The sequence below is a fragment of the Diaphorina citri genome, unplaced genomic scaffold (assembly GCF_000475195.1).
Source record: "Diaphorina citri unplaced genomic scaffold, Diaci psyllid genome assembly version 1.1 scaffold51, whole genome shotgun sequence".
Lineage (NCBI taxonomy): Eukaryota > Metazoa > Arthropoda > Insecta > Hemiptera > Psyllidae > Diaphorina > Diaphorina citri.
The window spans coordinates 287,550-314,947 of NW_007377488.1; the positions used below are offsets into that span (position 1 = coordinate 287,550).

The 27,398-nt window shown below is 39.1% G+C and overlaps 2 protein-coding genes across 2 annotated transcripts in view; both read left to right on the forward strand.

Moving 5' to 3' along the window:
* The first annotated feature begins 1,292 nt into the window (after positions 1 to 1,292).
* The window catches only part of LOC103516150 (A disintegrin and metalloproteinase with thrombospondin motifs gon-1-like), a 29,634-nt gene continuing 3,528 nt past the window's right edge, over positions 1,293 to 27,398 (forward strand). The window contains exons 1-4 of the mRNA XM_026828453.1: positions 1,293 to 1,346; positions 2,238 to 2,426; positions 4,076 to 4,214; positions 4,636 to 4,706. Of these exons, the coding sequence (XP_026684254.1) occupies positions 1,293 to 1,346; positions 2,238 to 2,426; positions 4,076 to 4,214; positions 4,636 to 4,706 (453 nt within the window). The remainder of the gene's footprint in view (positions 1,347 to 2,237; positions 2,427 to 4,075; positions 4,215 to 4,635; positions 4,707 to 27,398) is intronic.
* Positions 7,470 to 9,106, forward strand: LOC103516101 (DNA/RNA-binding protein KIN17-like). The gene is made up of 2 exons (XM_008481057.3): positions 7,470 to 7,919; positions 8,185 to 9,106. Exons 1-2 carry the CDS (start codon positions 7,553 to 7,555, stop codon positions 8,997 to 8,999), a joined length of 1,182 nt encoding a protein of 393 aa, XP_008479279.1. The 5' UTR covers positions 7,470 to 7,552; the 3' UTR covers positions 9,000 to 9,106.

Here is a 27,398-nt window from a genome sequence, read left to right on the forward strand (position 1 = left end):
CAATATATACTTACTAATAGATTTCTCCGAAACGGGGTCAGTTTAGATTGGAATAATACAGTCCCGTTCCCATCTATCCCTACATTCCGTCCCCATCCATCCCTATATTCCGTCCCCATCCATCCCTATATTCCGTCCCCATCCATCCCTACATTCCGTCCCCATCCATCCCTATATTCCGTCCCCATCCATCCCTATATTCTGTCCCCATCCATCCCTACATTCCGTCCCCATCTATCCTCACATTCCCTACGTCCCGTTCCTACATCCACATCTATCCCTACATTCCCTTCTGGCGTCCCGAGTTCCATTCCCTCCTAGTATAGCACAGATACCATCGGTATAGTGGTTGGATTCCTCTTCAGTTTTCAGTTATTCCATTTCTTTATTCACTTCCCAAATTCGGTCTTTTTGTAGTTGGGTTTAGCTAGAGGCAACTACTGAGGTGTTATAGTCCCGTAAGCGAAGAGAGAAGAAAGACAGGATGGGAGAAATCCAGGCGTTCCGAGAACGAACATTATCCGTTCAGGATAAAATCCGACCCGGGCGGTAATTGAACCAGCGGCCTAGCGCTCACAAGGCAGACGCACTACCAGCCAACCTGACTAGGCTGGCGAAGAGAGAGGGAAGAAAGCCAGCTGAGTGAAATGTTCCGAGAACATTTCGGTCTTTTTTTCGGCGTGTGCTGCTGGCACACAGTTTGTGGTGCGAAGTTCCAAGATATTTCTGAAACAGGCGAGGCGCCTGCAGTGGCCCCGTTCGAGTCCAGAATCCCAACACACCCGGTGATAAAAACCATGGGTAACTTTTCAACATTTCCCAACAAATCACCACAGGGGAATATAACTACTCCGGACTTTCCGACTTTTGTCATAAACTCCGATAGCAATATACTTACTAATAGATTTCTCCGAAACGGGGTCAGTTTAGATTGGAATAATACAGTCCCGTCCCCATCTATCCCTACATTCCGTCCCCATCTATCCCTACATTCCCTACGTCCCGTTCCTACATCCACATCTATCCCTACATTCCCTTCTGGCGTCCCGAGTTCCATTCCCTCCTAGTATAGCACATTGCATCTCTGCAACTTTTTTTATTGCTCTGTTATTGTTTCTTCTTCTTTGTTCATCTAAAGTTATAGTTTCGTGCTGAAAGTTGCAAACGTCTCGTGTTATTGGTTTGGTGAGTTTGCAAGTTGCTCCGGAGTTCATAAAAAAGTGTTCGTGCATTCGACGTCATCTTCATTGTCAGACAAAGAAGATGGTAGGTAAATGGAGAGGAAGATAAAAATGGCGAAAAAGCTGGAAATGAGGAAGAAGAAGCTGAAAATGGCAGCTTGGAAAGTATTTAACACAGTTCCAATCGCTTCTTAAGGTAGAAACACACTACTATCATGTCACGAGAGCTCACGTGAAGTCAGAAAGATGTACATAGTTCAAAATTTGCCTATAATATTGTAGGTAATTTCGTTCAGGACAACCACACTCACGTCACGTGAAGTAACGTAACATGATGGCAGTGTGGCTGTTCTGAAAGAAATCACCTACAATATTATGGGAAAACTTTGAACTACATCTTTCGGAGTCACCTGACGCGATAGTGTGTTTCTACCTTTAGATGTTGCTCAGATGGAAACATGGAAATGACTTCGAGCTATTTGCTAGTGAATATTAGCAGTCATTTGCTAGGAGTATTATAGTATTAACAGCTATTTTAAAAATTAACTTGTGACAAAGCATGAGGCACATATCTACCTACTTTTTGAAAAATTTCGCCTGCGGCGCTGAAAATTTTAAGTTCGATCAGCCCAAACTGGGGGCCCCGCGCCTTTGAAACTGCCCCGGGCCCCACGGGGGGCTAATGCGGCCCTGATAGGACTGTGGACTTGAATAGTACTACGAGACTATTGGTTTAGGCATTAATGTTGCCAGTTACTTGAAATATTGTACAATGTATTGTAATTATTACCTCTGACAAAAAGGAATAACAATAATCAACAGAACTGTTTTACCCAAGAAAATAAAGTTCGGCCTTTCTTATATTGATCGGGAATCGAACCCGCGACCTAGCGTTTACAAGGCAGACCAAGGCCTTCTACGTTTAATTCGTGAATATGAGTTTTTATTACAATAAATCAAGGGGTTGAACGCAAAAACGACATACAAGTCTTTGAGCCTATAAGTCGTTTTCACGTCAAATCTCGATTAGAATATTCTTAACCCTTTTGTCCCCAGTGTTCGGTCAGTTGCGGGTCCGGGAAGCAAACCCGGGACTTTTCGTGTCGTCGCATTCGGGACAACACGTCTCTACCCCATCACCAGTGCGACGGAAGGGTTAAACCTCCCGCAGTCCGCGTCTGTCAGATGGAACCTTGTAACGCGGCAGCTAGTGACTACTACTGGGTACCTGGACATTGGCAAGAGGTAAGTTTTACCACGGAGAACCTGGGTTCAGATCCCTCTGGCAGTAGAAAAATAATACCTTTTTTTTAATATATCTAGAGATCTAATAAATACTCTATGTAGTTATGTATGTACATATTTTAAAATGTTTATTGTTTATTTACATTGATATAAAAGAGAATGAGAAAAATAAAGCAAGAATAAAAATTAATATACATATTTATCAATAGAATGAAACACACTACAATAAAACCACCTACACTGGTACCTAATATTGTCACATCAAGCTTGTCGTCCTTGCTTTTTCGTTGGGCTTTCAGCCAGCAGTTGTCCTCACGCTGAGTCCACCCCGAAATAAATAATAATAGTGCTTATTTATACTGCTCCCATAGGACTGAAAAGTCCCTTTACTCCAGCAGTAGGCAGGCTACTACTATTATTGTGGTCAAATTCTATTGAGGATAAAATTCCATACCTCGGCTAGGATTGAACCCACGCCCTTCTGTTTACCAGGCGAGCGCCTTGACCACTACGCCACCGAGGCAGGTTTGAAATACGAGGGCCGAAACATAGTCTGGTACTCCACAGTGAGATGTCAGCATTCTGTAACGTACATGAAAACAAAACACAGTTTGTTAAGTTTTCTCATAGAACCTTGTTGTACTGTTCAATACCCAGGTTTTTGTCGAGGGGAGAGGGGGGGGGGGGGGGGGGGCGAAATAAAATCTTAAAGAAGAATTTACATTACTACAAAATAAGAAGTCAACTTGTAAAATAAATGACACAAGTAGGTGCCTACTTTACTGGTACTGATTATATGGTATCACGTTATAATTAGACAAACAAGGATCTCACAATTTCTCCATCCGTGACAAGGTCTCAAAGGATCTCTATCAAGACTGATTGGGACTACTGGTAGATTTCACAAGGGGGTTGAACGGTATGCCTACCAACCCTCCTATCCTTCCTTTCCCCTTCTAGTCTCAGGATGAAGTAGAGGAGGACCTTTTTTTTTTCAATGAAACGATTCCCTGACTTGGGTTTTTTTTTTAAGAGGTTTTATAGAGGGAACTGTAGCTGCCAGGGTCTTGTCGTCCATAAATCGAAGAAGAGAGAAGAAGGATAGGATACAATGAAACGATTCCCTGACTTGGGTTTTTTTTTAAGAGGTTTTATAGAGGGAACTGTAGCTGCCAGGGTCTTGTCGTCCATAAATCGAAGAAGAGAGAAGAAGGATAGGATAGGAAAAAGCCAGCCGTTCCGAGAACGAACCTTATCTGTTTAGGACGGGAATAAAGTTCGTCCCGGACGGGAATCGACCTCGCGACCTAGCGCTTACATGGCAGACGCGCCACCTTCCTAGCTAACTAGGCTGGGAAATATAGGTACTTACATATGTAGATTAGTTAAATGTCTTCATAATTATTGCACTTTCTTTATTTGGCTTGATTGGTAGCGCGTCTGCCTTGTAAGCGCTAGGCCGCGGGTTCGATTTCCGCCCGAGGTGGATTTCATCCTCATGGGATAATGTTCGTTCTCGGAACAGCTGGCTTTCTCCTATCCTGTCTTCCTTCTCTCTTTAATTTCGGGACGATAAGACCTTAGCAGTTACAGTTCCCTCTGTCAAACCTCTTTCGAAAAAAAAACAAGCAAACTATTTTTGTTTTCAGTGCTCACACCCATGCGGTAAGAAAGGGAAACAGTCAAGGAAACTCTACTGCTATCATCAGAATGGAAAGCGAGTTAACAGACGTCTGTGTGATTGGAACATCAGGCCGCCTAAGAAACGAAGCTGTAACATCAAGAAATGTAAGGAAAATTTTGACGTAACTGGTGATGTTTAGAGTATAGTGTAGAGACAATTAAAATTCCTTTTACTCCCCGATATCAACTTCCCGAAAATACTCCAAAGTAGGTATCTCAACTCTAGTAGGCAACACAACAGAATGAACTCGACAGAGCTGCTTGCTCTCTACCAAACACACGATATGGCGTCATACTGCCATTCAGCACTTTTGCTAAGCGCGGTCTTTTCAACACAGGATATGCGGGGGAGGTGAACCGGGGTACAGAACATCTGAGCTGAGCCTTGATCTCTTACGCCGATATATCTCTTTATATTTTCGATTCCCGCCCGGGGCGGATTTTTTTTTTTTTTTTTTTTTTTTTTTTTTTTTTTTTTTGTTTAGGTGCCGAGAAAAGGACCAAGTTGGGGGGTCCTACAGGGTAGGCGGAGTTACATCATGTGCCGAGTACAGGACCAAGCTGGGGGTTCGTCAAGATGGCGAGTACAAACTGAACATCCTGGGGCGTAATCTAAGTATTTACTGTCACCGTATGAACTCGACGGAACCCCGGGAGTACCTTACAGTTCACTCGGAGACGAATAACTATGCAGAGAAATACGATAGGAGACTGCTAGACCCGGACACTTGTCCCAACCAGGTATTGGTTCATTTCTCTTGTGATTTTCATTATAAACTTTCCTTTAAGTCCGGTACCTACTCACGCTATCGTTACGTCTGTACGTAATATTTGCGCAAATTTCAGGTCTTCACGAGTGAAATTTGCACAAAAACCCGCGCTCACACGCAACAATATGCAGAAAGACAGAGTTTGGAGACATCTCATAATGTCTTTGGGAACTCTTTTTGCATACTGCTGGATTTTCCCGGCCCCACTCACGCTTTAGGAGACGGGGTATTTTGTCATCGAATGAAGGGTAAAACTCTCGTCAGTAAAACCTTTAGAAGTTATAAAGTAATGTTCAACATCTATGTCCAATATCAAACAATTTTTTCTTTGTAATTTTTCAGGATGTAGTATTTTTTCAAAAGGAAAAAAAATGTATAACGAAAAGTCGCAATTTTTTTATACTTACATTGCTTGTATATTAGTGTGCATAGATATAAAAGAGAAACGATCAATAAAAATTATAACATAATAATTATGTCTCTACTGCCAACATTTCAAAGTCCCCTTAAGACAGCCGCTAACACTGGATAAGATTTTTGACGTCGTGAGATTGCGCGAACTAAACACATTCTCAATGCGCGTGGTTGCTATCCGGATGAATGACCATTTGGCAATCGCGTGCTGCACTGCACGAAACGAATTTTTCTTCGTCACGATTTTGTTTTCGTAAGGCGCCTGACGTTACGTCGTAAAACTAGAAATCTTATCCCGTGTAGGTGCGGACTTGAACGTGTTTCAGGGGATTCTCCATGTACTCCATATTGTACGTAACTTTTTTACTGCCTAAGTATATGTATCCCGTCCATACGTAGATGACATGGAACAATTAATATCTTGTAGCCATATGTATATCGTGTTCCATTGTAATTGTATTTTATTGGCATTCATTAATAGAATAATGTTCAATATAGGTCAACTCAAATAATTAATTTTCATATTTTACGTAATAAGTTTTTATATATACGTAATAAATAGGCCAATTTGTGAAGCTTGATCCTTATTGCCCAATATGCCATGCCCTATGGGTATTATAAATGAGGTGAAAATAGTCTCTCCTTACACTCCTCAGCTATATTTTTTGTTTATACATACGAGTATAACATGCCTACTCATTGGTTTAGTTAGAACTTGGAATTCGCTTTGAAAAAAAAGCTAATACGGGTGCCTGAATTTTCCAATTAAAATTGGATTCAAAACCAGCAAATGTCCATTACCTATGTGTTTAATCAAATTTCAACAAAATCGGACTAACCGTTCGAGAGTTATTATGCCAGAACAAACTAAAAGAAAAGAAATTGGAAAAATGTATTAGCTTGGAGATTAGTTTATTAAGCTAGTATTTGTTTTTACCGATAAATATAAATGTTATTATTATTATTTTTTGTATAAAATATTTTCCATAGATTGTTTTATATTCAAAGAATACCTAATGGCTATTTTGTGTGTAAAAATGTTTACTTATGTCCATAGAAAATAAAACAAGTATTCCACAAACGAAGAATAATCTTATCCATTTTTTTTTTCTATATGTAGAGATTTTTTAGCCTAGGTAGTTAGCGTGGAGGGTAGCGCGTAACGCTCCTCAGCCTTGTGAGCGATAGGTTGCGGGGTTCGATTTTTTTTTAGAGGTTTGACAGAGGGAACTGTAACTGCTATGGTCTTATCGTCCCGAAATCGAAGAGAGAAGGAAGACAGACAGGATAGGAGAAAGCCAGCCGTGTATTTGGTTAAAATTTTCGATGGTTAATTTTTAGTTTTGAGGTCCCTAGAGCCTAAATTTAAAGTTTCAGTCATTGTCCGTGTGTGTGTGTCTGTAAACAAAATATTTCGATAACGGTATGAGCTAGAGACTTGAAATTTGGTATGCAGCTGTCAAATATGACAAGGATTTTGGTTAAGACAGGTGCTGCAGTTTGCGGTTCGATTTCCACCCGCCCGCGGTGTATGTATACTTGATCCTAAGGCCATAAACGGTACAGTTAACTTAATTAAGCCAGGCCTAGTTAGCTTGGTTGATAGCGCGTCCGCCTTGTAAGCGATAAGTTGCGGGTTCGATTCCCGCTCGAGGTCAACTTTATCCTAAACAGATAAGGTTCTTTCCTCGGACTTTCTTTTCTTTCCTGCCCTCCTTCTGTCTTCGATCTCGGGACGATAAGAACTCTGTTAGATTGTTACAGTTTCAACTATTAAACCAAAGCCAGCCTAGTTAGCTTGGACCTGCACGTGCATTGTAAGCGCTAGGGTTGCGGGTTCGATTCCGCCTGCGGCGGACTTTATCCTACATACACCCTAAACGGTGTAGATACAGTTTGTTCTTTGAACTACTGGCTATCTCCTATTCTATCCTTTTTCCCTTCAGTTTCGGGACGATAAAAGATCTCCGTTGTTACGGTTCCCATTATCAAACCTAATAATAATAAAAAAATCCAATAGGATAAGGAAAGTCGTGTGATGTTCACACCAGCTTTAAAAATGGCTTCACTTTTTCCAATGTTGCCTTATCTACAAAGTCTTACCTCCTTGAAACTGAGAGCGCGAAATTTTGAATTTCCATATTTTTCGTTTTTATTAAAATTTTGTAATTTTGTATTGAATTTTTTTGGTGTTTTATTTTTTGAATTTTGAAAGTTTATTGAAAAGTGAGTTCTTTATTGAAGGTTTTAGCCTGAAAGATGGGTAAACATGAAGTGGGCACTCCGAAATATATTGCCAACAAAATGAAAGCCAAAGGTTTACAGAAGCTGCGATGGTATTGTCAGATGTGTCAGAAACAGTGTCGAGATGAGAACGGTTTCAAATGTCACACCTCTTCGGAAGCTCATCAGAGACAGTTGCTCCTATTTGCTGACAATGCTGACCAATATCTTGATGAGTTCTCTAGGGAATTTGAAGAAGGCTACTTGGAATTACTCAGACGGCAGTTTAGCACCAGGCGAGTGTTTGCAAACAAGGTGTATCAGGATTACATTGCAGATCGCGAACATGTACATATGAATGCTACGCAGTGGGAGACATTGACTGAATTTGTCAAACATTTAGGTAAGTAAGCTTGGTTTTTTATGTACCTATTCATTATTGGTTCAGTTATTCATGCTTTACTTATATTTACTTAATTTAATTTCCCTATTAATCTGTGGCTGAATGTTTTGGCTCTATGACCAACGTCAGTGATTTTTTTTTTTTTTTTTTTTTTTTTTTCCTTTTTTAAAAACTTATTTTTTTTTTTTCCTTTCGGGCAAAAGGGGAAAATGGGTTGTAGATTTATGTCCTTTATTACATACATACTTTATATTTTTCCTTTCAGGCAAAAGTGGAAAATGTGTTGTAGATGAAACTGAAAAAGGCTGGTTTGTCACATACATTGACCGAGATCCAGAGACCATTGCCTTCCAACAAAAAATGGCCAAGAAGGAAAAAATGGAACAAGACGACAATGAAAGAAACATGGAATTCCTAGAACGCCAAATTGCCTTGGGCAAAGAGAAAGCTGCACAAAATGCACAACAGCAAGATCCTGTTTCTAATGAGCTGATTAGAAATGAAGACGAAAAACTAAGCTTGAAGTTAGAAACATTTAAAAAGCCCAGCTCTAGCAGTATTAGTCTGAAAAAGGTCAATTTAGACAAAGATGTATCTGAATCAGGTCCTAGTAGTTCATCTAAGAAATTCAGTGGAGAAAAGAGAAAATTGACAGCTCTAGAACAAATCAAATTAGAAGAAGAGGAAGCTAAAAAGAAAAGAATTGACCAGGAAAGACAGAATAGTGGGGAAGAGAGTTGGCTACATAAGAATATCATTGTCAAAATTGTAACTAAAAATCTAGGAGAAAAATTCTACAAGAAAAAGGGAACTGTGGAAAAAGTCATTGATAAATATGCTGCCATTGTGAGCTTGTTGGATTCAAAACACAAAATTAAGCTAGATCAGGAACACTTGGAAACTGTGATACCCAACTTGGGTAGACAAGTACTTATTCTGTGTGGTAAATATAAAGGAGAGAAAGCTGTTCTGAAAGACATCAACATAGATGATTGTAATGCCAATGTAGAGCTCATTGATCCTCATTATGATAACAAGGTGGTGAGAAATATTGATTATAGTCACATTTGTAAAATATGAGTAACTTTGAAATAGGTACCAACTATAGGCTGTACAAAAATCTGTGTAATACTTGTAATATACCTTTGTAAAATAATTCAAAAAAGTCATTAGTTTTCAATGTTCAATCACATGTTTTATTTCTAAAATTTATTTGTCAACAAGTTAAAAAGAAGTCAGTGGCCAGCCTAGTTAGCTTAGTTGGTTGTTGTTGTTAACGTTGGCGACTACATCTCCGTCTCCAGGCCCAGGAGCTGCGCCACCTCTACAGGGTTGGTCCATAAGGCTGTTGGGTCCAGGATGGTTGGAAGGTCTGGACAGTTGAACAGGTGGTGGACGTCGTGAGGTGATCCACTGCACCTGGGACATCGATCAGGCACAGATGGATCTATTTTGGCCATGTAGTGTTGCAGTAGTTTGCACCAGCCGGATCTGAGTTGGGCAAGGGTGGCTCGGGTCGATCTTGGAAGTGACACCTCCAAGCTTAGTTGGTAGTGCATCTGCCTTGTAAGCGCTAGGCCGCGGGTTCGATTCCCACCCGGGGCGGATTTCATCCTGATGGGATAATGTTCGTTCTCGGAACGGCTGGCTTTCTCCTATCCTGTCTTCCTTCTCTGATTTTGGGACGATAAGACCATAGCAGTTACAGTTCCCTCTGTCAAACCTCTTAACAAAAAAATACATGTGTTTTTTTTTTTTATCCTGATGGGATAATGTTCGTTCTCGGAACGGCTGGCTTTCTCCTATCCTGTCTTCCTTCTCTCTTCGATTTCAACCATAGCAATTACAGTTCCCTCTGTCAAACCTCTTTAAAAAAAAAGAAGTCAGTGAAGAAGAAAAAAAAAAAGATTTGTTTCTCTCTAAATGGAGTTAATACTGTATTTATCCTATGTATTTTGAGATCGGGTTTCTTGTTCTAAGGTTTGGGACCATACTTAATTACTTGAACTATCAAGCCATTAACATGATATAATATAATGTTTGCAATATGGTAATCAAAAAATAAAAATAGGTTAAGTGAAAAGTGATGAAACAAAAGCATAAACTTACTTTAAGTTGAATTGGCCCAGAGATTATTGGAAAACACCAACTTTTTTGTTCAAATTTCACAGAACAATATTTTGATCTCATTGTTCAATTATTTTTTCATGGTCATGTTTGTGGCCAAAGTCTGAAACAATGCTGGGGACAAAATTCCATACCTCGGCTGGGATTGAACCCACGCCCTCATTACCAGACGAGCGTCTTGACCACAACAACACCGAGGCAGGTCCTTCGAATTTGTTTCTCATGTCAGTCTTTTCGTTGTTCGATTATAAAAATCCCCGCGTTTACTCAGCCTTGGGTTTTTGTTTGAACAACACACAACATAGCGTGATTGAGCAACTGAGTAGCGAGGATAGAGTGAAGTTAGTCAGAAGGAGCCTGTCAGCTGAATCCGACAATATGGTTACGATCCGAGCTGAAAATCAAAACCATCAGTAAGATGTTAGTTTCCTCATTAAATAATAAAGCCAGCCTGGCTAGCTTGGAAGGTAGCGCGCCGGTCTTCTAAGCATTAGGTCGCGAGTGCGATTCCCGCCCGGAGACCCGGAGTGAACTTTCTAAACAGATAAGGTTCGTTCTCGGAACGGCTGGCCATCTCCTATCCTATTCTGCTTCTCTCTTCGATTTCGGGACGATAAGACCTCCATTGTTACAGTTCCCTCAGTCAAACATTTTTTAATTTAGGATATTGAAATTTGACCGTGAGCAAAGATTGCACATCCTTCACATTTCGCAAAATTTTGACGTCACAGCAACTACCATAAAAGTTATTACAGAGTTTTTCTTCTGTAATTTTCCGTCACTCATTATACCTCTTGCGAGAAGCGATTTTTTTGTAATTTATTTATTACTAGTAAATCCTTAAGGCATGGCCGTTCATGTCACTCATCCATTTAGTGGTCTTGCTCGGCAAAGCTTAACAAAAACGAACCGGAAAACAGCCTATAACCTTCACGGGAGTGCAAGCAATAAGTTGACAAAGTTTTATAGCATTCGGATGAGCGGTTTGGCCAGGCATAAAGTTCGAACAAACAAACACACACACATTCATTTTTATATATTAGATTTTATTGATGGAAGTCGGGCCTCATCATCCCCAGGATTAGATAGGTTCGATATGCCTGGGAGCAGTTCGGATTATGTACTCACTAGCATTTGTAAACGAAGACATGAGCCATGTATAGACACTGATGGATTCCACATTTCTCGTCGTCAGAATATGTTTCAACTGGATTGCTTTACTGGAGAGTGATACTGGAGTTGCCAACGACTGGAAAAGAAATGATTCATTTAACAAAATTACCAAAAATATAAAATAAATGCCAGCCTAGCTAGCTGGGAAGGTAGCGCGCCTACTTTTTAGTTGTAAGCATTAGGTCGCAGGTATACAATATATATTCTCACGCGGGGTGAACTTACCAAACAGATAAGGTTCGTTCTTCTGTAAGACCATCGTTGTTACAGTTCGCTCTATCAATTCTAATAATAATAAAATGCCAGCCTGGTTTTAAATGTCGCGACCTGAATTCCTGCCCGGGCCATGTTTATCCCAAACAGATAAGGTTCTTTCTCGGGACGCGGACGGCTGGCTTTCTCCTATCCTGTCTTCCTTCTCTCTTCTATTTCAGGACGACAAGACCATAGCAGTTACAGTTCCCTCTGTCAAACGTCTTAAAAAAAGGATTTTTTTTTATTTTATTATTATTATTTTAAGAAGGAAATTTGCGAGTTTTAGCCTGGGCACTCTAGGCCTTTGGAAGGGGGGAAGAGCGGGCTGAAAAATCTGACGGCAACTTACCACACACAGTCCCAGTATCGAGGAGGGAAACAGTTTGAACATGACCGTCGTCACCAGGGCGGTATAAGCACCGAATATGCCGGCCAGAGTTGTAAACGGCTGAGAGGAAAAGAAGAGAACCAGAGCCACCAGTACCAACTGCTGACAGATGAGCAGCGGATACTCAAAGTACGAGATGAGCTTGTATCCGTTGAGGAAGTTGTAGCTCGCCATTGTGGTGTAACTGAGAAGAGAAGTGGTCAAATAAGAGAAGGTAAAAAAAAAAGATAAAAAAAACAACCTTGATTTACCTACAACAATATTTTCATATTGAACGATTGAAACCCACAGGGAGCCGAAAACATTCAACGCTTTCGGGGAATTAAAAATGATGGACATACATAGGTACGTAACAAAACTCATCGAAGATATCTTGAAAATCTCTCTCACACATATTTACTCGGAAATAGGTAAGTACAATACGAAGTAGTGCATAAAGAATCGGTACCATGGTAGGTACCTACCTCTATTACCATCCATTATGATGGAAAATAAACCCCAAGGTCAATTCAGTTACCTAATCCATTAATTAATTAATTAATATCATCGTAATTATTATTATTAGAGTGTGCCAACATAAATAATAATGATACTTGCTCTTAATTAATTGATTCCTGGAATCGATACGTGTTCTAATAAATGATGCGAAACTAACTCATTTAATTATTATTTTATTAAATGTAAATGTAAATGCAGTTTCTTTGTGTTATTATGTCACAACTTTGGTGCTCACTGCAGCATTGTAGGATTTTCCAATATCTCAATAATCCTAAAATCCAATGTTTACCACCATATTCTGGCACCGGTCGCTATGCGCATTTATATGTCATAGCTACTCATTTTCCTCACGAGGCTGAGTGGGCCCCGCAACAGCCAGTCACGGAATCAATCATTTGCATGATACAAATTTCTTGACCCCGCCGGGAATCGAACCCGGGTCTCCCGCGTGCAAGGCGAGCGCAGTGACCACTACGCCATGGACGAAAATAAATAAACAAACCATGGTAGTAACAACAACAAACAATTAATTGATCAAAGCGTCCTCAACAGAGCCGTGTAGAAAATGAAGAAATTGAGCCTAGTATTTTTTCTGCGATGCATAGTGGGAGCAGAACACCCTAAATCGTGGCCATAAATAAAGTATGGGAACCAATTATGAAATTCATAGATATTGGTATTGATATAGATCAGTATATTCATGGTAAAAATTTGGTGGTGATATCTATAATTTTGAGGACAAAAATCGCTTTATTAGCTTAACGGTTAGGGATATCAAACTTTTTTTATACATAGAATAAAATTTGTCCATTTTTGAACTTTAGGTATACAATTTTACTAACTGGCGGATAATTTCAGACTGATGGAGTTTGTGCCGCCCAACAAACGCTCGGACGAGTACTTCCGTACCGTGTTTGAGGAGAAGGGTCTGGCCGACATTGTCAAGCTCCACATGGCGCAGGCCTCGCAGGAGGCGAAGAAGGAACTGCAGGAGCAACTGGAGGAGCAGATCAGCGAGGGCGCCTCCATCAAGGACATCGTGGCCGACATACGGGAGATCGCCAACAAGCACTGCATCCCGGACCAAGAGCTTATAGTATTGGTGAGTCTGAATTCAATAAGGAATAGAATGGACCAGGCCTACCCAACCGGTCGATCGCGGATGCCTGAACAATTCCATGAACAAGCTCTCAGCTTGGCTGAACAATTCCACGAACAAGCTCTCAGCTTACCTGAACAATTCCATGAACAAGCTCTCAGCTTACCTGAACAATTCCATGAACAAGCTCTCAGCTTACCCGAACAATTCCATGAACAAGCTCTCAGCTTACCTGAACAATTCCATGAACAAGCTCTCAGCTTACCCGAACAATTCCATGAACAAGCTCTCAGCTTGCCTGAACAATTCCACGAACAAGCTCTCAGCTTACCTGAACAATTCCATGAACAAGCTCTCAGCTTACCTGAACAATTCCATGAACAAGATCTGTTATTTATGTGCTCGGTGGGAAATGGATCAAATATTTCGGAGGGAGCTCAAAATACCAATAAGATAGGTCTGTGTGTGGTACTGAGTAGGATTTCCTAAGTAAGATTCGTAGGCTTTCCAAACAAGAAATTCAAATTTCAATTAAAAAATACATAGGTACTTGCTGAAACTCTACTTGTTAATGACATTAGTATGATTTGCCTACCAGCTTATCTCCATACACAAAAAGCCCAAGGCTTAGGTGTAGGGGCAATTGCCCCAAAAGATGGGTTTTGGGTTAAGCTCATACACATCTACAAATGATTTGCCCACATTATGGAACACTCGTAAATCACCACAGGTGAGCTCTAACCAAATAAAGTTACGGCCTACATAATTATGTAGTTGGGATTTTCCACCACGTTCCAATATTCCAACAAGCAACAAGTTTTTCCCTCGTGCAACTTATGACTACTGAGAACTCGGTGGTGTAGTGGTCAAGGCGCTAGCCTGGTAAACAGGAAGGCGTGGGCTCAATCCCAGCCGAGGTATGGAATTTTATCCTCAATATAATTTGAGAATTTGACCACAATAATAGTAGTAGCCTACTGCTGGAGTAAAGGGACTTTTCAGTCCTATGCGAGCAGTATAAATAAGCACTATTATTATTACTACTACTACCTAACCTCTTCTGGACTTTCAACTTAAAGCAACGAGTGTCCATGATAAAGTAAGTTTTTATGGGTTTTACCCGTTGATTTGTTAATCAATAAATAAATCAATCAATCAATCAATCAATCAATCAATCAATCAATCAATCAATCAATCAATCAATCAATCAATCAATCAATCTATTATTTATGGGTTTTACCCGTTGATTTGTTAATCAATCAATCAATCAATCAATTTATTTTATTTATTTTTAACTTGGGTACACCGACTCCGGTAGTAATGACCAGAATATCAACTGAAAGTTCAATGAATTTCAAATTTGACCTTCTACTGCACGAACATGATCAAACAAGTTCCTTCAACACCAGCAGCTCACCCGAGTCATGAAATTTCCCTGTCATGACGATTTCAACATACAAGGTGGAATAACGAAGTACCTACTAGTTATTTTTAACTTGGGTAATACACCGACTCCGGTAGTAATGACCAGAATAACTGAAAGTTCAATGAATTTCAAATTTGACCTTCTCCTGCACGAACATGATCAAAAACAAGTTACTTCAACACCAGCAGCTCACCCGAGTCATGAAATTTCCCTGTCATGACGATTTCAACATACAAGGTGGAATAACGAAGTACCTACTAGGTCTTCACTTGACTAGAAATGAAAATTATACAAGGTGGAGTGAATGAAGAGTTCTTGGAATGAAATCTCAACCAGAGTGAACTTTATTTACGAAGACTTATTATGAAAATGACAATAATGACTTTGACAAATCTTAACATAGACATCATGGCAGTTGTGAAAATATTGGTAACTTGACGACGAACAGAATTTAAATTACCCAAAAGATAGCTTCGGTAAAAGTAAACCCCAAAACTTTGTCAAAACTGTCCTTTTTAGTCCGTCCTTCCTTTATTATTACAATAGTAATAAAAAAAGGTATAAGGGACGGACTATTGTATTCGCCTCGGTGTCGTTTTGACAAATCTTAACATAGACATCATGGCAGTTGTGAAAATATTGGTAACTTGACAATGAACAGAATTTAAACTACCCAAAAGATAGCTTCGGTAAAAGTAAACCCCAAAACTTCGTCAAAACTGTCCTTGTTTCCTTTACCATTAAGAGATTTCCTAGGCCAGCTCGCCTATCCTTTATCAAATCAAAATTGAAAGAGCTTTCTTAGGGCTTAGGTACCTCAGATTACGACAGCTGTTAGGTAAGGATTTTCTGGTGCTCATATTCGTAAAGATAGCCACAGATAGGCATCTTGGTATCAAAAAATTTCGACACGTCTCGTCTACTTGAACTTTTTTTCAGATTATTTCGCTAAGTCCTCTGTAAACTCCATGATACAGGCCATCCTGTAACCAATCTATTGTGAATGCAAACCATTTAAATAACTCCTACTATCCTACACGCTCAAATACTTTGTTCATTCCAATAACAAACCGATACAACATCGGAGCATAGAACTTGCAGGGTTCATGGCATCAAGGGAATTGCTGGCAGTGAGGTGTTAAACATGTTTGAACACGGTGAATGCAAACCATTTAAATAACTCCTACTATCCTACACGCCAAATACTTTGTTCATTCCAATAACAGACCGATACAACATCGGAGCATAGAACTTGCAGGGTTCATGGCATCAAGGGAATTGCTGGCAGTGAGGTGTTAAACATGTTTGAACACGACTTCAACAAGAAAGACTTCACTGATGATGATGACTCAACGCTCGGGTCATTGCAACTTCTTATCATAACCGTCTAGATAGCTTTGAACTTCAACTTCATTACGTTACCTTGGATACAGAAGGATTCAGAGATTCAGACTAGTTTGAGTCCCAGGCGATTCTAGTGAGCGGATTGTGTTTGAGATAACGAGAGCAGTATCGAATAAATAATTGTTATTTATTGTCAGATGACTTTTTAAACCATGTTGATTTCAACAGTTGTTTTGAAGGCAGGTATATCGACGACGCTTTCAGCAAAATTTCACTTTATTAGACCTTGATAAAGGATACACGAAACTTGCCGCGATTAACATTAGTCTTAAAACCCAAAGAATTAGGAAACAATAGGTGATTCAAGGAATCCATCAGTGTGACAACATAATAAACAATATGTAATTCAAAGAATGTAAAGAAAACCAACGTTGGTATCGGTTGATGATAAAGCCCCTGAAATTTTATTGAGAGACTGAGGATATGCAATATTGATACATGATGCACTCTTGTTGTTTTTTTTTTCCTCAATCATCACTTTTCTGATTCTAACGATCAAACTATCTTGGAACTAGAAATTTCTCATATTTCATCATGGTAATTTTCATTTACTCAACTTATCGACTCCTTTGCTTCCGAGAATCGTACAAAGTTCAAAATTCCCATGATTGAACCGTTCAGGTAATTTTGATATTCATCAATCATTATCATCATCACTTCATCACTATACAACTTTTCAGCTTTAAGCCACAAAAACTTACCTTCGTGAATGCTGGTGCGACCTACATTGTACATTCTAGATAGCTCTCTGAGGAGACTTTACAGGAATTTCCATCGAACTTTTCAGGAATTCCCCGTTCTCCCTCTCCCTTGCAGTACCTACGTCAGATAAAGTTCCTCATGATGCGGAAATTACCCTGAGGGGGGGAAGTATCTCAAGGTGACACAACATCATTAGAACGAAAAATAATCAGCAAACGAGATTTTTGCGCGCGATAGAAAAACTCATTAAAATATTCAAATTTCAAAAGCTCTCTCTTACTCTTATGATACGGAGATGCTTTTTTTTGAGGAAAAACAAGGTGGGAGAGAGAAACCTTTTCCACCCTTTCTTTATGAGGACCTTTTGAACACAGTTTCGTATGTTTTTACTCCGTATATAATTTCAAAATCTGGCTGTTTCTTCTTGTTTCAAACTTTTAATATTAGTCATCTCCTTTTCAACATAACTTATGACATTGACCTTTAGAAAGTCAAGGTTGACATTTTTGAGGTCCTTAATTTGGTTTTTGACCCCTATCAGTTGAGATTGAACGGGATCTGTTGTGTTTTTAGATTTTTTTAAAGGTTTAGGACTTCAAAGGTTTAATTTCCCATATTTCAATTTTCTCTTTCAAAGCTTTCCACTTTAGTATTTTAGGGATTTGCTACCATCCCCGTGTCAGAATTCGCCTCTAAAAAAACCACTAAGGATTCACAGCGTTTCGCTCCAACAGGGACCACAACCTTGGCAAGAGCTCCTACATAACAAGAGCTAGCCGTATCATTATACTTGTCACTGCCAATGGATGGGATGACCTAACATTACGCCAGATCCTGCTCAGATAAGAGCTCAAACGGCGAGAGATTATCTGCGGACTTCTCCGTGAAGAGATCAAAGTGATCGACATTGTCAAGACCGAGATAAACGACGTGGATAAAGAACAACAAGAAGGAGATGAAGAAGAAATAAATGACGAAGAAGAACGAGGAGAAAAAGAAGAAGAAGAAGAGGAAGAAGAAGAGCAAGAAGAAGATGAAGAAGAAAAAAGAGAAGAAGATGATCGTCATGTTGAGGATAGTCACAAAGGGGAAGAAGAAGAGCAAGAAGAAGATGAAGAAGAAAAAAGAGAAGAAGATGATCGTCATGTTGAGGATAGTCACAAAGGAGAAGAAGAAGAAAAGCAAGAAGAAGAAGAAGAAGAAGAAAAAAGAGAAGAAGATGATCGTCATGTTGAGGATAGTCACAAAGGAGAAGAGTAACGAGAATAACATCACGATGACGAAGATGGACATGCTGAAAAAGAAGAAGTCCAAGAAAAAGAAGATGATAACGGCAAGGAAGAAGAAGAAGAAGAAGAAGAGGAGGAAGAAGACAAGATAAGTCTTCGGCTAAGGATCATGTGTCTTTGGACATCTTGTGACGTAACTTCTTGTTAACTTTTCTGTTCGTCTTCGCAAACATTGTTTTGTTTTTGATTGTTTTTGCATCTCCGCCGTTGATACGAGCATCCAAGGTTTTTGCAACACGTTGACTTCATCTCTGCTGTGCTCTTGATATTCATGACTAAGGATATTTTAAATTTAGAAATAGCTTGTTTTAATTGAGCCTTTGTTGTATTTATTTAGTTTAATTTATTTTAATTGATCATTGATTGGCGCGTACTAGTCAGGTCATTTTCGAGGTTTTTTTGTATGTTTGCTGACTGCTGATTTTCTTTGTTAGTTTTGTCTTAAGGCCCATTTCTAGGATTTTTTTTTATTTATTTTGACTATAAATCGTTCTCTTCCATAGTCCTCTACAAGTTTTACTTCATTGCTCAGCATCTCCTCAGCCTTCAGACTCATGACTTTAGTTTCAGTGTAGCACTCACCGTGCTAATAGCATTGATGAATTTAAAATAGAACTTCCAGAAACAGCTAGAAGTTCGGAAACTTTTTTCATTCCTGAAACTTTTTTTTCTCTTCTCCAAGACGTATCACTAAGTTAGATAACTGTTACATAATCTGACCTTTTGCCTCTCCATGTTTCTTCTAGTCTCAAATCGCGTTTTGTTCAGTATCTAAACTCTAGACATCTAGAGGGATTCATCAGAGTTTCTGCTCCAATTTTAGCAAAAATCAAATCTACAGTACCTATTTACTATTTTTTGTTGAAAATTTGTTAAGTACCCTGTTGATATCTTCTAATTGTATATTAATAATCTCTCCTTCCAACACCCAAAGACAATAGAAACTCAATTCCCATCAGCAATTCAGCATTTAATTTCGAGCTTTGGAGTATGTAAGCTGATTAAGTCAGTATCATGTGAACTACTTTTCACTTCAAGCGTATTACTAACACTTCCTGGATATTGTTCAAAACAATTGTTTTATCTTCAAGGGTTTTTACCATGGTAACAACAGGGTTGGAGAAGGGATTTTGGATTGCCATTCAGAGTAACAATTTTCCTTTCTGACCATTTGTTTGTTTGTTTGTTTGTTGTTGGTTTACTCTTTAACGGTTTGCCCGATTTTGATAAAATGTGGCAGAACTGTTCAATGCTTCGGACATTTGGGAGCCCGATCCCTTTTTCAGAAATGGGTTGTGTGACAACATAATAAACAATATGTAATTCAAAGAATGTAAAGAAAACCAACGTTGGTATCGGTTGATGATAAAGCCCCTGAAATTTTATTGAGAGACTGAGGATATGCAATATTGATACATGATGCACTCTTGTTGTTTTTTTTTTCCTCAATCATCACTTTTCTGATTCTAACGATCAAACTATCTTGGAACTAGAAATTTCTCATATTTCATCATGGTAATTTTCATTTACTCAACTTATCGACTCCTTTGCTTGCGAGAATCGTACAAAGTTCAAAATTCCCATGATTGAACCGTTCAGTTAATTTTGATATTCATCAATCATTATCATCATCACTATAGAACTTTTCAGCTTTAAGCCACAAAAACTTACCTTCGTGAATGCTGGTGCGACCTACATTGTACATTCTAGATAGCTCTCTGAGGAGACTTTACAGGAATTTCCATCGAACTTTTCAGGAATTCCCCATTCTCCCTCTCCCTTGCAGTGCTTACGTCAGATAAAGTTCCTCATGATGCGGAAATTACCCTGAGGGGGGGAAGTACCTCAAGGTGACACAACATCATTAGAACGAAAAATAATCAGCAAACGAGATTTTTGCGCGCGATAGAAAAACTCATTAAAATATTCAAAATCAACACGCAATGGCGTCCTTTTACGACAAAAAAGGCCATCAAATCATTTTTTCCCTCCATTTCCTGGAATAAAAGGGAGAAAAAAAGCCGTACTGAAATTTCAAACGGTGTTGATGACTATTCTGTCATCACAGGGATGTGCTCTGAATGACAAAATGTCAGCATCATCATCAGCAACACAGAGGAGCTCGGGTATTTTGCATAAAACATTATTCCCTCTCCAAGTTTTCTCCCTCTAAGTTTCTCCCTTTCCTCCCTCCCAGCTTCTCGTTTCCCTCAAGGATCACCATACACGGGTGGGAATCCGCATGCTATCGTAAAATGTGAAGTTTAGTTCACCAGCGACTCACGGGACGGCGCGCAGCGCGACGATAGCACCCTGAATGTGCCGGTTTTCAATGGATCACTGAAGTTAAGCAACGTTGCGCGTGGTTAGTATCTGAATGGGTGACCATCTGTACAATCACAAGCATGTACAGAAATTAGTTACTGTACGACAGCTCTACGACCCGTGTGGGGAAGCTTTTTCTTCCCTCTGTCCCTTTCCCCAATTTCCTGTCCTTCCTCCTGTGTTCAATCTGACCCTCATTCTATATTTTCTCTTTCACATTTCTCCCTTTATCTCTCCTTCCTTTCCGGGTCCTTTCCCTTCCTGCTCCTACACCTTTTTCCAACCTCTCCTCTTTCTTCTCTCTATTCTCCATCCTCACATTATCTCTCTTCCTCTTCCTCCATTTCTCCTTCCTCTTCTTATCTTCCGTTGTCAATAGCTTTCACTATTCCTCTCCCGAGCTCTTCTATGTATTTTTCATTTTCTCTTTCCATTTCCCTTTGCTCTTCCTTCGCTTCTCACCTTGAATCTTTGACTTCCTCCCTTTATCTATTTTTCTTCTTCTTTCTTCTCTTTGTCCCTTTATCACTCTTCTCTCTTTCAACCTCTCTTTCTCCCTTCTCTTCAGAGAGAGAAAGAGAACCAAAACGATAGGAGAATTGAATTGAATCGAACATTGATATCGATACTTTATTTTTCAATTGTTTGGTCCTCAAAAAATGGGGAAAAGAATGAGTGAGAAAGAGAAAGAAAATTTATATCCCACACCATTTACTCTTTCTTTCTGTGTGTCTCTCTCTTCGCTGTTCGCTTCAATAAACAAAGTTCATAAACACACATGTCTGTACAGGTGATGCTTTACGAAAACAGATTGCGTGTAAAATGTGGAGGAGGGAAAACAGAGGAGGAGGAGGAGAAGGAGGAGGAGGAGGAGGAGGAAAAGAAAAAGATTGGGTGAAAAATGGAGGCGGAGAAGGGAAAGGGAAAGAGAAGGAGGAAGAGGGGAAAAGGAAGGAAGAGGAGTAGAAGGAGAAGAATATTGCGATTTAGGATAGGAAGGAGGAGGAGGAGGAGGAGGAGGAGAAGGAGATAGAGAAAGAATGAGAAGGAAGTTTCTATGGGAGAAGGAGGATAATTGTTTTATATCCACAAATCTACAAAACAAGAAATTAGAATTAAAAGCTGAGCAACCTTCTTTTGATCTGGAAAGTTCAACCAAAATTCACCAGTTACCAAGTTTTGCTCCGATCTACCATTTCCCCATCAAAAACATGAAAGACGTCCGCTACAAATATCTGTAAAGTTTTTCGACTTTTGCTACAAGGATTCAGAGGTCCTTTTTTTACCTCTGTAAAAGTTTAGTCTTATTCCTTCCTTCCAGTGGTATAATAAGCCGTATTTTCCTTTTGCAATTCCGTTTCTGAAGCTCGTTTCCCCTCGTTTGGAGTGATAGGATAGTACCTGTATTAAACCTTGGGAAGAAGAGGGAAACGGTCTTCAGAAGAGGGGGAATTCCGAAATTAAAATACAACTAAAGCTGGCAGTAAGATTCCTATTAGTGGATGTGTCAACTTTACCAAAATGATTCTCCCATTTCTTTATTAGTGGAGATGTCATCTTCACCAAAATGATATTCCCAATTCCTTATTAGTGGATGTGTTAACTTTACCAAAATGATTTTCCCAATTCTTTATTAGCGGATGTGCTAACTTTACCAAAATGATTCACCTAATTCTCTATTAGTGGATGTTTCGACTTTACCAAAATGATTCTCCCATTTCTTTATTAGTGGATGTGCCAACTTCTCACCAAAATCATACTCTCACTTCCTTCTTTCTTTCTTTACTCTTATCTGTCGAACGACCTAGTTCTGTTTTATTTCTATTTTTATTTCTTTCGCCTCCTTATTCAAGCCAATCTTTTACTTTCCTTATCCTACAATATTTCTATGAGGTCGTAAAATCTTCACTGCTTCCTTATCTCTGCCTCGAGGTAAAAGCCCAAAGGTCAAAAGTCGAAGGAAATTTTATCAGGAAGTTGGAAGAACACAATCTAATCAAAAATAGCTAAAATAGATTACCAGGAAGAAAGAGAAAGAGAGGTCAGGAGGAGGGAGAGAGAGGGGCTGGAGAGGGAGAAAGAGGGAGAGAATTCTTGGCTAATAAATTTAAAATGAGTACCACCTCCTTCTTATATCTTCACAAACCTTGTGATCCCCTCGACTTCCTTTCCTTCTCTCCTTCTTCCTATCTCCCACTTTATTTTCTTCCTCTCTTCCCTTCTCTCAATCTAAATTCTTCCTCTCATTCCCTTCCTATTTACTTTATCCCTTTTTCCCTTCCCCTTTACCTTTTTCTTTCTTTATATCCCCCCATTTTTCTTTCATTCCCCTCTTCCTTTCATTTTACTTTTTTTCTCTTCTTCCATGCCTTCTTCCTTTATTTTTCCAACTCCTCTCTATCTATCTTCTTCCCTTTCACCTTTACTTTCTTCCCCTTTTCCCTCCTACTTTTATTTTTCATCTTCTCCGTTCCCCTTTATCTCCCTCCCCTCATCTCTACCTGTAGGAAAATAGAATTAAACTAGAATAATGGCACTGTTGCTTCCAGGATAAAATTTATGCGTGAAAGTTCGAAAAGGTTAACGACATTTGGTTACTAAGTAGGCAAGATGCAAGGAGCAGATAAAGATGAAAGGATTTGTTTTTGTTTATTTATTTTATTTTATTATCATTTATTTATTTTTATTATTATTTTTAATTAGGAACACTTGAGATTTTTCTAAAGCCAGATTTACACTACATGTACCTATTTTCTACACAGGAATTACGTGGGGGTAATTACCTACCTACGTTCAGAAGATTCCTTTCTGACTAATAATAATTTTTCTAGTAGGAACTGTATATTGCTCTGTCCACCTGGTACTCTGTCTGACTCAGGTGGTCTATGAGTTTTCTTCGATAAAAAATGAGAAGATCTCTTTGAAATAACGTACATAGCAGGAGAATTGAGCACAAATAAAGTTACTATTTTTTTTAAAGAGGTTTGACAGAGGGAACTGTAACTGCTATGGTTTCATTGTCCCGAAATCGAAGAGAGAAGGAAGACAGGATAGGAGGAAGCCAGCCGTTCCGAGAACGAACATTATCCCATCAGGATAAAATCCGCTTGCTCCCCCCATCCCCCCTAAATACAGTTTTGCACTGAACCTGTATTGCTTATATCTGGTCTAATCTTCTTCTTCCTCGCCTTTTTCCGTGTTCAAACGGGGTCGGAGTTTTTCGTCAGCCTCTCAATCAGCCCTAGCTAAGGTGATTGCTTTGGGCTGACATTTGGTTTTAGATACAAAATTTTTACGAGTAGATGCACTTCGCACTCAACCTTTGCATTTCTTTATCAAAAGGGAAACTTCAGGCTGATATCCTCCCTGTTCAAAATCCTCCAGCCAGTCCATCTGGTCTAGTCTAGATACTCAAAATATGTAGGTACCTCTTGTTCTGAATGTTCTGACACCTCGATAGAGGGAACTGCTTAGGGAACTCTAATATCTTGTGGTCTAGGTAGTAGATACCTACTCGCATTACAACATTAAACCTTTTGTCCAGAGAAAGAAATGAACTAAAACTCCAAGTGACGATTCCACTTCTGATTAAATTAGGTACGCATGGTTTTATATAATTACGCAGCTCTATATGTGTCATATAATGTATAAAACAATATCAAGGGTGTACTTTCACACGGCCTTGACGGGGGTTTTACTTGTGACCACAAAATATTGTTTCGGTTGTGTAATAAAAAATCTGGTGTGAACATCACACGACTTTCCTTATCCTATTGAATGGTGCTTATTTGGGTGTTCTGTTGTAACATTTACAATATCACTAACCGTTTAGTCGATATAGATGAAAACCGCCAAAAAGCGGTCGAAACCCGCCAAAAGCGGTCAAAATACCGCCAACCGCAGCACCTATTTTAACCAAACGTTTTGTGTCGCATCCCTGTCACATTTGAAAGATACATACCAAATTTCAAGTCTCTAGCTCTTACCGTTCTCGAGATATTTTGTTTACAGACAGAGATACAAGGACCAATGGCTGAAACTTTGGATTTAGGCTCTAGGGACCTCAAAACATGTTTTGGCACTAAAATCTGACCCGATTACATTACTTTCCTTCCTATAGGATAAGGAAAGTAAAAAAAGTCTCAAGTCAACTCTGAAGAAAGTAGGGTGATAAAAGTGACAAACATGTGTTGGAAAGAAATGAAAGAATATTTTGAAAAAAGAGGCACTCTAACAAATTGAGGGGAGGTTTTGTTGAATAATATCACTGTATAACTGCTAAGGCTTTTGGTGTTTAGTGACGCGGGCTTATACACACCATTCGGTGACAAGCTATCCGCTTCCTCACATTAACCTCACCCAACTTGATTAGGGCCGGGAAAAGCCAGCAACACGCGTTTTTTTTTTTTATTTATTTATTATTATTTTTTTTAAGAGTTGGATCTGTAACTGCTATGGTCTTATCGTCACGAAATCGAAGAGAGAAGGAAGACAGGATAGGAGAAAGCCAGCCGCTCCGAGAACGAACATTATCCCATCAGGATAAAATCCGCCCCGTAGTGTGGCTGTTCTGAAAGAAATCACCTACAATATTATGGGAAAACTTTGACCTACATCTTTCGGAGTCACGTGATGTGATAGTGTGTTTCAACCTTTAGATATTGCTTAGTTAGATGGAAACATGGAAATGACTTCGAGCTATTTGCTAGTGAATATTAGCAGTCATTTGCTAGGAGTATTATAGTATTAACAGCTATTTGCCTGTGAGCGTTGGCGAATTTTCCACTCCATTTAGAGGCGGTTGTTACAAGTGCTATATGTTGTCGTGAAGTCATACCGGATTCTCGCCTCTAGAGATTTCAAAGGCAATTGTCAGTAACTGTCATAAAAGGGATAAACAGTTAAACATTTACGTGATTATTACATTTATCGACATACGGTTTATATGACATCATCCACAGCTTTCAGCAGAAAGACTCCTCCAATGTCTTAGTCTTAGCGTTCTTGAGAAACATGGATTAATTGAGAGTTATTTACTTAGGGAAACTATAACAATCAGAGTCCTTGTCCCGAAAAAACATGGATTCATATAGATTTCAGGGCAGGGAGGGGAATCCTAATTTGAAAATTGAGCTAATTAAGCAAAAAGTAGTAAGTGAAAAAGGTAGTTAAAATCAAAGTACACAAAGTAAGCAATATGTTGAAAACTGATGAGCCCAGCAAAAAGCAACCGGCAAGATGTTCTTAGTCTGTTCTGAATTGTTGAATTTCCAGCTAGAGGATGGACGACTTTTTGATCCGAAGCTCAGTTATTGACATTCACAAGTCTCCAATCCTCCATCTTTGAAAATTTGTGCTTTCAAACTACATTGAATCATTTGAGGAAACACATTCTGATAGAAAACCTCTCATATGATCCTAGCACAACGTGCTCCACTTTTCTTCAAGGTTTTTGAGTTTCTCATTATATTATCCTTCTCTTCCTTTTCCTCCTCCTCTTCATTTTCCTCCTCCTCTTCCTTTTCCTCCTCCTCTTCATTTTCCTCCTCCTCTTCCTTTTACTTCTTCTTCTCCTCCTTCTTCTTCGTCTCCTCCTCCTTCTCCTTCTCCTCGTGCTCTTCTTGTTCACGGGGAAAAATCTTAACTTCATCAAGATCCTAGTTTGTTTCCTTGTTATCATTTTTCCCATTTCCATCTTGTTCTTTTTTCCAAACACTAGAGACGACGACAGCTTTCTCTTTTCGTCTCTCGAGCAGAATGAAATTAAAAACTTTCACAATTTTTCTTCTTTTCGGGTGAAGGAGCGTCTTGACAAATAGTAAGTTGGCGGGAACAATGCAGGATTTCAACAAGTGCTTCTTATATCTCTTCATATATTCTTCATAATTATCTATGTATATCTCTTCTTCTACTTATAACTTTGCTAATCTTGTCTTTCATTTTGATATTTTTGATGAGTTGTTTCGTATGCTCAAGAAAGTGGATAAAGCTAATATTAACAGTGATACAGATGATAGTGGAAGAGACAACAGTCACTAATTAAATTTAAAACATGTTGGAGTATATGGAGAAGAGAACTTAGACAAGATATGGGACATTTCCAGAGTTGATTTTAAAGGTCTGCAATATTTGGCCTACCTATAACAATCATAACTTCAACTTTTATACGAAATACTGTCATATTCCAACTCGTCCAACTCATCCAGCTCGTCCAACTCGTCCAACTCGTTCCATGTGCGAACGGTGCGCTTGTGGAACGCTTTGCCTGTGGTCCTTAGAAATGTTCTTCTTCTTCTATTCATTTTCTTCATCTATCTCTTCATCTTCTTTTTCTCCTTTTACTATCCTATCTTTGGTTAGGTGGAAGAGCTCACTGTGTGAGAATTCTGCCATAAAGCCGAAAAAAAAACAACCACACCGGAGATTTAGCTCTACGAACGTTGATGCGTTAAATTTTTCTATTAATAGATTCTACATTACCTACATTCTTTTCTTCGTGTAATATTTTGACTAGAATTGCATTTATTTTCACAAGGAGAACACCTCTCTATTTTATGACAAGATCAATTAGAAACCCAAAGGTTTGCTCGACAATTTAAAGCTGAAAGCTGAGGAAGGATATTTATATCCCTATACATTCTTTTCTTCGTAATATTTTGACTAGAATTGCATTTATTTTCACAAGGAGACCACCTCTCTATTTTATGACAAGATCAATTAGAAACCCAAAGGTTTGCTCGACAATTTAAAGCTGAAAGCTGAGGAAGGATATTTATATCTCTCCAAAGCACAG